This window comes from Dromiciops gliroides, chromosome 3 (genome assembly GCF_019393635.1).
Source record: "Dromiciops gliroides isolate mDroGli1 chromosome 3, mDroGli1.pri, whole genome shotgun sequence".
In the NCBI taxonomy this organism is placed as follows: Eukaryota; Metazoa; Chordata; class Mammalia; order Microbiotheria; family Microbiotheriidae; genus Dromiciops; species Dromiciops gliroides.
The window spans coordinates 629838998-629852183 of record NC_057863.1 but is presented as its reverse complement, the minus strand read 5'-3'; the positions used below and the strand labels follow the sequence as shown (position 1 = coordinate 629852183).

General features: G+C 40.9%; 1 protein-coding gene across 3 annotated transcripts in view; it reads right to left on the bottom strand.

Moving 5' to 3' along the window:
* The window catches only part of ACOT7 (acyl-CoA thioesterase 7), a 166636-nt gene that overhangs the window by 110397 nt on the left and 43053 nt on the right, over positions 1-13186 (bottom strand). For all 3 annotated transcript variants that reach the window (XM_043998765.1, XM_043998764.1, XM_043998763.1), the window contains exon 2: positions 7705-7822. In XM_043998765.1, the coding sequence (XP_043854700.1) occupies positions 7705-7822 (118 nt within the window). The remainder of the gene's footprint in view (positions 1-7704; positions 7823-13186) is intronic.

The following is a 13186-nucleotide window of genomic DNA, read 5'->3' as shown; positions in this document are numbered from 1 at the left end:
ACACACACACACACACACACACACACACACACACACACACACACACACACACACACACACACACACACACTCCCTTCAATAACATAAGCCTGAAACTAGAAAGAAATTCAATGGCTGCCACCCTTACTACCTTTTGTAGAGACATGCCTATTTGGATTTTGTGTTTATCGGGTGTGTGTGTGTGTGTGTGTGTATATATATATATATATATATATATATATTTTTTTTTTTGCGGGGCAATGGGGGTTAAGTGACTTCCCCAGGGTCACACAGCTAGTAAGTGTGGTGTCTGAGGCTGGATTTGAACTCAGGTACTCCTGAATCCAGGGCCGGTGCTTTATCCACTGTGCCACCTAGCCGCCCCAGGGTGTGTATATTTTTTAATAAAGAAACCCCGAAAGAATGGATACTCTTATAGAAAGGATTAAACTGGATTCATGATTCCTATCCTATGCTGCAGTCACTTCCAGATGCATTCAAAGGGTTAGATGTCTAAAATACAAATAAGGAACTACAAGAAAATGGACGAGTCTCTTTAGCCCATCTAAGAAACAGATTATGAGACACAAGAATGTAGGGATTCAAATACAGTATTTTAAAAGATAAAATGGAAAGAAGCAGAATTGGGAAAGCATGCAACAAACATAAATGGATCATAGACTTAAAGCTGGAAAGGAAAACAGAAAAAAGCTTTCAAAGTTTACTATCCAAATAAAATACATGAAAAAAAATATAGTCAATTGTGAAGCTCCACTCAGTTTTAAGAAGGGACTATTTACACACAAGGAAATAACATTATATGCAACAACATACAGTTTAACAATCAAAGAAAAACTTTAAAATCCAACAAATATTTACTAATATGTAAAAACACATTCATATACATATGTGCAGGCAACTATGTGGCACAGTATATAGTGAACTGGACTTAAAATCAGGAAGACAGGAGTTCAAATCTGGCCTTGGACACTTTCTAGCTCTGTGAGTCCAGACAAGTCATTTAAATGCTGTCTGCCTCAGATTCCCCATCGATAAAATGAAGATCACACGAGCACTACTTCTCAGTGTTGTTGTGAGATATTTGTGCCTGGGACATAGCAGATAAATGCATGTTATTTAACTACCTGCTAACAACAGTTCGGTAAAAAATTAGTTGTAAAGACAAATAACTTTGGGGGCAGCTAGGTGGCACAGTGGTAGAGCACCGGCCCTGGATTCAGGAAGACCTGAGTTCAAATCTGGCCTCAGACACTTGACACTTACTAGCTGTGTTACCCTGGGCAAGTCATTTAACCCTTACCGCCTGGCCAAAACAAACAAAACAAAAAAAGACAAATAACTTTGAAAGATTTAAGAATTCTGATCAATATGACGAGCAAGCAAGGACAGATAAGGAAGCATAATATCCACCTCTTGATAAAAAGGTGGCAGACTAAAGATACAGGCTAGGACTTTTTTTTTAGACATGTCTAATTGGGAATTTGGTTTCCCCGACTGCGTATTCATTACAAGGGTTGGGTTTCCTCTTCTTCCAGTGGAGAAGGGGGGAGGGGGATGGAGGGAAAGAAAATAAATGCATCTTAATTGAAAACATAAAATAAATTAAAAGTTTTTTGAAAACGAACAAGGTGGAGTCTACCTATAGGGTCCCTTCCAGATCCAAATGCCAGATGGGTTGGTACTCATTAGATTTTTTTCACGTACAAATTGCTTAATTTAATTACTACAGTAAAGAATTGTTGAAGAGTTCTTGTTTCCTCTAAGCTAACATTCAAAGGAAGAAAATCCCATGGCTCTGGAACAACACTAATCCAGGAAGCAGAGAATGAGGTCACTAGGGCTCTGGCCAGTGATGAAAGCAGTATGGGACAGACACTTAAGACTGAGATACCTAAAGTCCAAAGAAAGGCTCAGGGAAGTTGCTTCTGGGTTGGGGTGGGAGAGAGACTTCCAAGGATACTCCTCAAGCTGACATGTCCTAGAAAGGAGTCAGCCCAAAGCAGAGAGCACCCAGCCAACAAAGCAAGAGAGTTAGGGGGCTGTCAGAAGAGAGGCAGCCACTCACTGGCAGGTTGCCAACTAAGCTTGGGAAGGACACTACTTGGTCTACACAAGGAAGAGGGCTAAATGCCCTGGACACAATCTAACGGCCCAGGCCCAAGTTTTGGGGAGCTTAACTCTTAATATGCCATGACTAAAAGGGTTGTTGACTTAAAAGGTACCTGTGAACAAATGCATGTGGTCTGTCCAAAACAGCCTCACATCACTCCAGTTTCCCCCATTCACTCCCAAGTGATTGGTCCACCTTTGGGGTCACCCTTGACTCCTCCCTCTCCCTCATCCACTACATACAGTTAGCTTCAAGATCCTGGCCATTCCACTTCGCTGACTTCTCATGTGCCCCTTCTTTTGTCTTCTGACCCAGCTCCCTTCTCCTGCTCCCATTCCTGCCCCCTCTGATCCATGCTCTACAGAGCTGCCAAACTGATATTCCTACAACACAGAGCTGACTCTGTCCTCCCTACTTAAACATGTTCGGTGCTTCCCTATTACATCAAGTATAAAAGAGCAAATTCTTCAGTCTGGTATTTAAAACCCTGTACAACCTGGCTGCCCCAACCTTTCCAGTCTTGTTTCCTATTAAAGCCCTTAATTTTTCCATGAAACTCCCGGCTGAGTTCCGTCCATGCTCTCCTGTGTCTATCCAGGGCTTCCAAAGCTGAGATGTGGTCCTCCTCACTTCTGCCTCTTTGAATTCTGAGCTTCCTCCAAAATGCACCTGTGGCACCCACTCCCTACACAAGGCCTTTCCTAATTCCTGCTAGGCATCAGTGCCCCGTACATCTTGAAATTCTTTTACATGATTTGACACAGACCTTTTAGTTTCCTGTCTGTGAACATTGTGAAACTCGTATCTGTGTATTGGGAATATACATTCCTCAAGGACCAAGACTGCTTTGATTATCTCTATCCCTAGCACGCAACCCAGTGTCCCACATACAGCAGGCATTTAAATGTTTGTGGAGTTGGACTGACTAGCAAACTTCTGACTGTGGCTGCCTTAAGCAGCACTCTCAGCTCTCCCCAGAAGACAGCGCTTTCAACACCAAGGCAGTCCAGCTAATGTTTTCCCAACATATAACTACTGGCTTCAAACCCAGTAAGTCCAAGAGAACAGCTGCAGGTGAACCAGGAAAGAAGGCAATCTCACACTCTCTCTAATTCTGGCAATGAGTCAAAGTCCTAAGGCTTAAAGGCTACACCTCATTACTCCATGGCACCTATTTGACCTAAGGAAGAGTTTTTCCGGCTGACTTTCACAATCTTCAGGTGACTCACAGGCAGCTTGTAGCTCCTCAGGAGCTCAAATTTTGGCTTTTTGGACACAGACAGTTCTCACTTTACATAGGCAGACTGTTCTGCAGACCTCTACATAAAGCAATTTTTACATAATGCAAACTTGCCCTTACCCACCCACTTCACTTAAGACTATATGATAAAGGCATACATAAAATACCTTTATACATCATAAAATGTACTAAAATGAACTTATCAAACACTGAGCCATGAAAATAAACAGAACTAGGAAATCAAAAGTTAATGATAAAGTATGCACAGTATTGCACAATAAAGTTAACATAAGTTTGAATGTTATTGTCCCTTCTCTATCCACTGAACTTGGCCCTTATCACTGGTGGCTGAATGCGTGACTTTTTTTTTTTTTTTTAAAGTGAGGCACTTGGGGTTAAGTGACTTGCCCAGGGTCACACAGCTAGTAAGTGTTAAGTGTCTGAGGTCGGATTTGAACTCAGGTATTCCTGACTCCAGGGCCAGTGCTCTATCCACTGCGCCACCTAGCTGCCCCTGCACAACTTTTTTAAGGAAGCTATCAAGAGATGGTTGGAGAGTGGCTGTCTTTTTTTTACCTTGAATATGTGATGATGCTATTCAGCCATTTCAGTTGTGTCCAACTGTTCATGATCCCATTAGGGGTTTTCTATGCAAAGATACTGGAATGGTTTGCCACTTCCTTCTCCAGCTCATTTTACAGATGAGGAAACTGAGGCAAACAGGGTTAAGTGACTTGCCCAGGATCACACAGCTAGTATCTGAAGCCATATCTGAACCCAGGAAGATAAGTCTTCCTGACATTAGGCCCAGCACTCTATCCAACCACCTAGCTGTCCATATATGACAATGATAGCAAGCAATATTATCCTCAACTAGTCTTTGAAGTTTGAAAAATCCTGAAATACTTGGATCCATCTTTTCAATACAATAAAAAATTCACTCAAATGATGAAATGCTTCTGCCAACTGTTTTGTTGTGAACCTTTTTGGTCTGACCTCAGGTTCTGAAGCTTCCCTTTCCTCTTTGAAATCTTTGGAGCTAGCCGCTCAATCACATTCTCATTCAATAGTTCTCTGTGAGATTCCATCAACTCCTCCACAGCATTCTAATCTATTTTTTTTTTTTTTTGGTGAGGCAATTGGTGTTAAGTGACTTGCCCAGTGTCACACAGCTAGTAAGGGTCAAGTAGCTGAGGCCGGATTTGAACTCAGGTCCTCCTGAATCCAGGGCCAGTGCCACCTAACTGTCCCCTAATCTACTTCTAGCTCCAATTCTTGTGCTCATTTTACAATCTTGTTACTCACTTCAACTATTTCATATTTGTCAACTCCACAAACATTGTTTCTGTTATTATCTTCCTATGCCTTAACAATATTCCATTGGGAGGAGTAATCTATTTAACCTTACAGGAAAGTATGAGGGGAAGAGGATAAGGAAGGAAGGGTGAAAAAAAAGGGAGTGCAGAGTAGGGGAGGGGACAGTCAGAAGTAAAATACTTTTGAGGAGGAATAGTTTAAAAGAAGATGGAAAATAGAGTAAATATCATGGGAAGGGAATAGGATGGAGGGAAATAGTTATGATGACTTTGCTGGGCTAATACAAAGAAAATTCTTCGTCAAGTTTAAGGTACATTATTTAGGGTATGATGAACAGGATACTATTAGAAAAACCTGGAAAGACCTACATGAACTGAAGCAGAGTAAAATGCACTGTATACAAAAAAAAAAAATATTCCAGATTGTGTGGTAAATATTATAGGACTTCCAGAAATCTCTCAAAGTCAAGTCTTTATCTGCATCCAAAGGTACAACTGTCTAGGCAAATGTAGTGTGTAAATAATACTTTGAAATTTGCAATTGCTCCCTGATGCAAAGGTTATAATAATGAGATAGTGTTAGGGTGAGGTTAGGACACTTACATTTACATTAAAATCTTCCAGATGGGGCAGGGCAGCTAGGTGGCACAGTGGATAAAGCACTGGCCTTGGGTTCAGGAGGACCCGAGTTCAAATCTGGCCTTAGACACTTAACACTTACCAACTGTGTGACCCTGGGCAAGTCACTTAACCCTCATTGCTCCACCAAAAACAAAAACAAAAACAAACTAACAAACAAATAAAATCTTCCAGATGGGGAGAGTGATCTGGGACATTATCCGAAATAAGTAGAATCTTGAAAGGAATGCAATTATCATGACAAAATTTCTCAGCTTCTGTAATGAAGCAGTTCATAAACCATTGTTCAAAGAAGAAAAGGGTTATCCATGCCTTAGGGTTAGTGAAATAATGCCCAGGTATTGGTACCTTGCAGATTCCTTTCAATGCTCTGGGATTTTCTGATGGTGCACAAGAACAAGTTTTAATTTTCAAGTTGTAGATACATTTCCTCTAAGCATAAGAGAAACTCTACTGTTCAAACATTTATGCCAAAGTATTGTTTGTTCCTCCACCAACATGTAGGTTCAAGATAAGTGTTCTTTGATAAAATAGGCTAGTTTCATCTGCATTAAAGATTTGTTCTAGCAAGTAGGGACCTTCATCTATTATTTTTTGCAGGAACTCTGGGAACTTCCTTGTTGCTTCAATAGCTAAAGAAAGGCACTAGCAAGCTCTCCTGCCACTTGCCTATTATGAAATCCTGCACAAATTGTAAATCATGCAAACCAACCAATGCTTCAAGGTTTGCTATAAATGCCTGTGTTCCTTCAGGGTACTTTACCTTTAAATCTTCAAAGGGGCTTCAAGCCTTGGCTTGAATTGTCATCAAGCTTAAAGGAATATTCTTCTGTGTCTGGGCTTCTATCCACATAGTTCATAGCTTCTCAAATCTAGAACCTTCTTTTTGTTTCAATAGATAAGTGGACTTCATGCAAGCACTGCCTTTCCCCTATCTGGGCAGTATCCTTCATAACAGTGATTACATTTGGAAGAATAAGTTCATGTAGTTTTGGGGTTTTTTTTTAATTTTTTCATCTTTTTTAAGTTGATGTGTTATCAATGACAAGTTGGGCCTCTTTTGTATTTTCTAATTATTTTCATTTTCATTTTCAAGTCTATTCACTTCCAAGTGAATAGAGGCTTACAAGATAGTTCCCCTTTCCCCTCAAGAACACATCTGCCACCAGACATGGTGAAAATATCAGGAGAGGAGGGCAGCTAGGTGGCGCAGTGGATAGAGGAGGATCCGAGTTCAAATCCGGCCTCAGACACTTAACACTTACTAGCTGTGTGACCCTGGGCAAGTCACTTAACCCCAGTTGCCTCACCAAAAAAAAAAAGAAAAAGAAAAAGAAAATATCAGGAGAGGAACAGCGTCACTACTCACTGCAGACATGCAGGAACTCTGCTTCCTACTACTGCTTATGCCTCTTATTGTACACTGCTTTGCATCTGGAGTTTTTGTGATTTGTGGGGGGATGCAGATTTCTTTCAGTATTCTTTATGTAAAGTTGAATTTGCTAATGAGAAGTTAAGTGAGAACTGTCTATGTATGTCTGTTTTATATGCAATATATACATATATGGGTATACATATATACACAAACAGGCATATTAGATCAGATTCCCCAGAGCATCTAAGAATCACATGGTTCTCCTGACTAAAAGGAATAGCAAACATGGCTCCAGGTACCTAAAAAGAGGGGTTCAGAACCTTTTGTATGTTGTGTCATGAGCCCCTTTGACAGCCTATAGGCCCCTTCTCAGAACACTTGTTTTTCAATACATAATATCAAATACTGAAGATTGAAAAAGAAACTTAATTTTTATGCTGAAATACTGGGGAAGGGGTGGGAAGGTAAAAATAATTTTAAACAGCCCTGAAGAAGAATCCCCTGCTCTAAAGCGACTCAGATAATGAATTGCATTCATTCTTCTTTTGGTTTCTCCTCCACTGTCTTCTAAGAACAGAGTTTCTTCCCCACCACAGTCTCCCTGAGGTCAAAAGCCTCATGCTAGGAAGGAAGTTACCAAAGGCCTCCTAAGAATGGGTAGGGTGGGGCAGCTAGGTGGCACAGTGGACAGAGCACCCACCCTGGATTCAGGAGGACCTGAGTTCAAATCCAGCCTCAGGCACTTAACATTTACTAGCTGTGTGACCCTGGGCAAGTCATTTAAACCCATTTGCCTCACACCAAAAAACAAAACAAAAACAAAAACAAACAAACAAAAAAAGAATGGGTAGGGCTTGCAGAAGACCCCAAGTGACTTGGGGGAAAAGGAAGGAAAAAGCTGCCTAGTAGCCGTGCCAGAGACACCACACTGAAACTTGTTTTCTGACAGAATGACAGCAATGTGTCCAAGGACCCAGGCTTTTCCAGGATGAGCCTGGAGACAAGTGACCCACCAAATACTTACTCCTTTCTGGCTGTTACAGTGTCGGGTACTGATGATAGCGCCAGCCTCTTCAATCATTTTCAAAATTGTCCCTCCGTGGACGTTGCCCGCAATATTGGCGTCATCCGGGCGCATTATCCTGTGGGCAAAACAGAGCAGAGGTAAAATCTCTGATAAGGCTTAGACATTAGAAATAAGCTCCAGGCACAGAATGTCAGCACACTCCAACTGCCAAAGACAAAAAAAGAAAAACAGCCTTAACTCCATTCCTAGAAAGAGGAAAAGGAAATGTTAAGAACAGGTGAGTACCTCCCATACCCAGCTTAACAAAGCTGGTGGAAAAAAAAAGGCAGGCCTCAGACAGATCACTGCTGTTTCTTCTCTTCCCACAGGAGGGAGCAGTACAGACAGAAAAGGGACAGCTCCCCCTAAGCCTGGGAGAGCCTCCACCCTCAGCCTCCCAAGAGAGCTGCAATGTAGCCCTATGGCTTGATAGCCAAGGCAAGGTGCTCACAGATCTGAGGCTGCAAGTGGAACTTTGGAGGCCATCTCGTAAAGGGCATGCCAAGGGACAATTCAATTAGTCCTGAAATAACCTAAAGCCAGGGAATCGCCCCCCCTTAGAAATCTCAGGTAGTAAGCCAACTTTCAAAGCTGGAAGCAAGTCAGTGATAATCAAGACTCCACCAGCAGCAGATTAAAGGCTCTACTCTAACCCCAGGGGGCCTTGCTGCTCAGAGTTTGGGGCTCACTTCTTTAACCCCAGGCCCCGTGAAGCACTTCCCCTCTCAGAAAGAAGAATCACCAATTTTCCTGATGGAAGACTTTAAAGATGGGAAGCCCTGGAGGTCCAGGAAATTAAGATTTCTTACCAACCCCTGCTAGAAGGAACAAGGGGAAAAGAAAAAAAGGCTCTGGCTCTGTAGTCAAAGGACCCAGGTTCAAATCCTACCTTGAATGTTTCCTCTCTGTTACCTCCCTAGGCCTCAGTTTGCTCCCCAGTAAGATGAGGCACTTGGCCTAGATCAGGGCTTTTTAAACTTTTTCCACGTGACCCCTTTTTGCCCAAGAAATTTTTATGTGACCCGGGTATATAAAATAGGTATACATAACCTTGTACTGTTGCCAAATTTTTCACGACCCCATATGGGAGTCACCACCCATGGTTTAAGAAGCTTGAACCTAGATCATCTCTGAGGTCCTCCCCAGCTCCAATGCTCTACAATCCTATGATCTAATCAAAACCACTCCATGGATGGGCAGCACTGGGACAGCCCAATCCAAACCCTAGAATTCCAGAATCTCAAAATTCCAATTTGGGAATCACTGGTTGCCATACCTTGGACAAAACCAAAGCCTGGCAATTCCCTGCTAAATGTTTCACTTGATTAACTTCCTTGCAAATCACAAGGCTAGAATAGTCACCTCTGCCCATTTCCCCAAAGGGTTACTTGGGTAACTTGGGTAATTCAGACCTCCACAGAACCCAACCCACGCATGCGTGCGCGCGCGCACACACACACACACACACACACACACCTCATCCTGCTCCTACTCAGTGTCACCACCACCCCAAATCTTGCAGCTTCTCCTCCTTCTCACCCAACAACTGCCACCAAAGAAGTTTACTAATAGTGAACTGTGCACACTCTGGGGGCCCAATTACTTAGGCTACAAATAAGTCTTGGATGCTATCTGAGCTTCACTGCATAGGCTAGGCACAGAGTGTGTGTTATAAGGAATGCCATAATATATTCCCCTTCCATTCCCCAGACATTGAGGTTGTACATATATGGGGATATTTGTATTTTTATTAATATACCTTTAAAGTAAATATTCCTTTATGAAAGCTAAAAATAAAAATAAAACAAAATAAGAAGATTGGGTACAAAAATCTTCGATATACTACTGGCATATATTCCAAAGAGGTAAAAGTCAGAAACAATTATCTAGCATATTACCAGAGTGTGACCAGAAGCACATTTTGTATTCGCCAAGAACAAGAAATGAAGAGGGGAATGGCTAGAACAGTTATGGCACAAGAGTGAAATAGAATCTTTGAGAAATTCAGAGCAACACTGTTGTATTGACATGTGTTGCAAGTTGTAGATTCATACGAACAGATGTAGAATGAAATAAGCAGGACCAACATATACAATTTTCAAAATGATGGCAACAACGTAAAGAGCTCACTAAAAGGAACTCTGAATAACTGCAAAAACAATACATATCCATAAGAACAAAGAAGGAAAGATGCCTCCTTCCTCCTGGCACTGAGGTGGGAAACTAGTAAGGTAGAAGTGTGTGTCTATGACCCTGGGCAAGTCACTTAACCCTCATTGCCCTGCCCAAAAACAAACAAACAAAAAAACAAAAACCTGTGTCTATTGGAAAATGGGGTAATTGCACCAACTGAATTTGTTACACACAAGGAAGAATTGGGGAGGGGGGAATAAATGACTAAGGTAAGGACAAAGGATGTTGATAAAAATGAATTTTTTAAATAAAATTAAATCAAGGTGGTAGCCCAGATAAGCATTTAAATTCCTTTGCATTCCCAATCTACATTTACTCCAATAAACATATCCCACATTTAAGATTTGACATATGTGTTACTCCCTTACTCTTTTCCCTCCTCTCTAAGGGGTTAACAACTGGGTTTATTAGACCAAAAAGAATGGATGAATTCCAACTAAAATTATCTTTGCTAAAACAAGTGAGCCCATGAAACACTCCCTGATGATTCCAACCAAACTCATCCCTCTGCTCTGTTATCGACTAGATCACACAATGAATCTCTCTTATTTTCCAGTTGTTTCATTCAATATTTCTACAGTGCTTTGAGGCTTACAAAGCATTTTCCTCAAATGACTGCAGTAATCTAGTATACCAAGCTTTTGGAACAAAAACTCATTATCTGACAAAAATTGCTGGGAAAACTGGAAAACTATGGCAGAAACTAGGTCTAGATGAACATCTCACTAAAATAAGGTCAAACTGGGTACATGATTTACACACAAAGGGTGATACCATAAGCAAATTAAAAGAGGATAGATCAGTTTATCTTTTATCTGTCAGCTTTATGGACAGGGGAAGAATTTAGGACCAAAGAATATATAAAGAGTATTACAAAATGTAAAATAGATCATTTTGATTATATAAAATTTAAAAGCTTTTGCACAAACAAAACCAATGCAGCCAAAATTATAAGGAAAACAGATAACTGGGAAAGAATTTTTGCAACAAGTTCCTCTGATAAAGGCCTCGTCTCCCAAACATAGAGAACTGAGTCAAATGTATAAAAATACATTCCAATTGATTAATGGTAAAAGAATACAAACAGGCAGTTTTCAGACAAAGAAATCAAAGCTATCTATAGTCATATGAAAAATGTTCTAAATTACTTGATTGATCAGAGAAATGCAAATTAAAACAACTCCGAGGCACTACCTCACACCTATCAGAGTGGCTAACATAACAAAAAAGGAAAATGTTGAATATTGGAGGGGATGTAGGAAAATGAGATGCTAATCCGCTGTTGGTGGAGCTGTAAACTGATCCAACCATTATGGAGAGCAATTTGAAACTATACCCAAAAGGCTATCAAATTGTGCATAACCTTTGATCCAGCAATGCCACTGCTAGGTTTAGATCCCAAAGACATTCCCCCCAAAAAACAGAAAAAGACCTATTTGTACAAAAATATTTATAATAGCTCTTTTTGTAGTGGCTAAGAATTAAAAAATCAAAGGAATGCCTATCAATTGGAGAATGGCTAAACAAACTGTGGTATATGATGGTAATGGAATATCATTGTGCTATTAAAAATGACAAGCCAGATGACTTCAGAAAGGCCTGGAAAGATTTATATAAACTTATGTGTAATGCAGTGAGCAGAACCAGTAGAACATTGTATACAGTGACAGCAAATATTGTTTGATGAAGAACCATGAATGACTATTCTCAGCAATACAGTGGTCCAAGACAATCCCAAAGGCCTAATGATGAAGCATACTATCCACCTCCAAAGAAAGAACTGATATTGATGGAACAGAGACTGAAGCGTGCTATTTTTCACTTTCATTCTTTCATTTTTTTCTTTTATTCAAGTTTTCTTATACAAAATGCTAACCTGGTAATTTTTACATAATTGCACATGTATAACCTAAATCAGATTGCTTATTGCCTCAGAAAGGGGATGGGGAGGGAGGAATAGAATTTGGAACTCAAAATTTTAAATAAAAACGTTTATTTTATTATAAGCCCTTTCTTCATAATCCCAACAGCAAGGATTCTTAGCTAGTAACAGATTCAGTGGTTTGCCAATAGTGGCAGTTAGGAAATGTAATTTGAATTCAGGTTTCCTAACTCCAAGTCCAATGCAGTTTCCCCACACTGATTCAATAAACACACATTTTAAAGCACCTATTATGTTCTAGGCAGCTAGAGATGATGAATAGGAAACCAGCCTCAAGAGTCAGAAAAGTCCCACCTCTGGGCATGTCAATTAATTTTTTGGGGCCTCACTGGGGCCAGATTGGTTGAGAAAGTTCAGACCTGCACTGGCAAAGAGAGCTTCCTAGCCAGAAGTTCCCTGTGCTAATGAAAGTACAGGTCCAAAACACGGCCTAGGTGACTTCAATTTGGGCTGGGGACCTGCTTGCTGTAGAGGAAGCTTTGACCTAAAAAGCATCAGATAAGACTTTACCACCAGCAACAACAGCTAGACGAGGCGGGACCCTGTAGTCCTGACCCCATAAGCAAGAGGAACAGGGAGCTGACTAGGATCACAGCCAATATTTCTGCTTCTGACATGAAAATGTCAGCACTAAAATTAAAACAGTGCTGGGTTAAATCCATGGTAACCAGGAGTGGGTTGGGGCTTTTTTTCCCTGTTTTGTTTCCTCTTTACAACAGCAGCAGCTAAAATAACTGTTAGAAGGGGAAGGTATAGGTACAAATTTAGAGAGATCTTTTAGGCTAGCTAAAAATTGCCTCCTTCTATAGAGAATCTTTTCCGGGCTCCCTGTTTCTTAGAGGCAGAGAGGTCTGGCTATGCTTCTCATGAGGAGTCTAGACCTGAGCAATGGCACCAACAGAGCAGTCAACCTGAAAACACCACCACCACCACCCCCAAAGCTAGAAGGAAAATGAAACGATCCAGTAGGGCTTTATATTCAATTAGCCAATGAATACTACAGCCTGACAGCCAAATTAACATTCATTGGACTGACAGCAGATCATTCAAGAAAGAAACTAGATGTTCAGTTCCTCAATTAAATACAGTTCCTCCCCTCTAGGTGCTAACAATGAACAGAAAAGATCGCTCACAATGCAAGGAAGTCCAGAAGACTTGCCAGAAGAGCCATGCCAATAAGATAAGCCAAATAAGAGAAGCTGCACAGCAGAGGAATAAGAACATGGGCCCGGGAGTCAAAGCGATTTGGATCCTGCCTCTGCCCCTAAATTCAGCAGTCACCTTAAGTTGTAGTGTCCTTAGTCG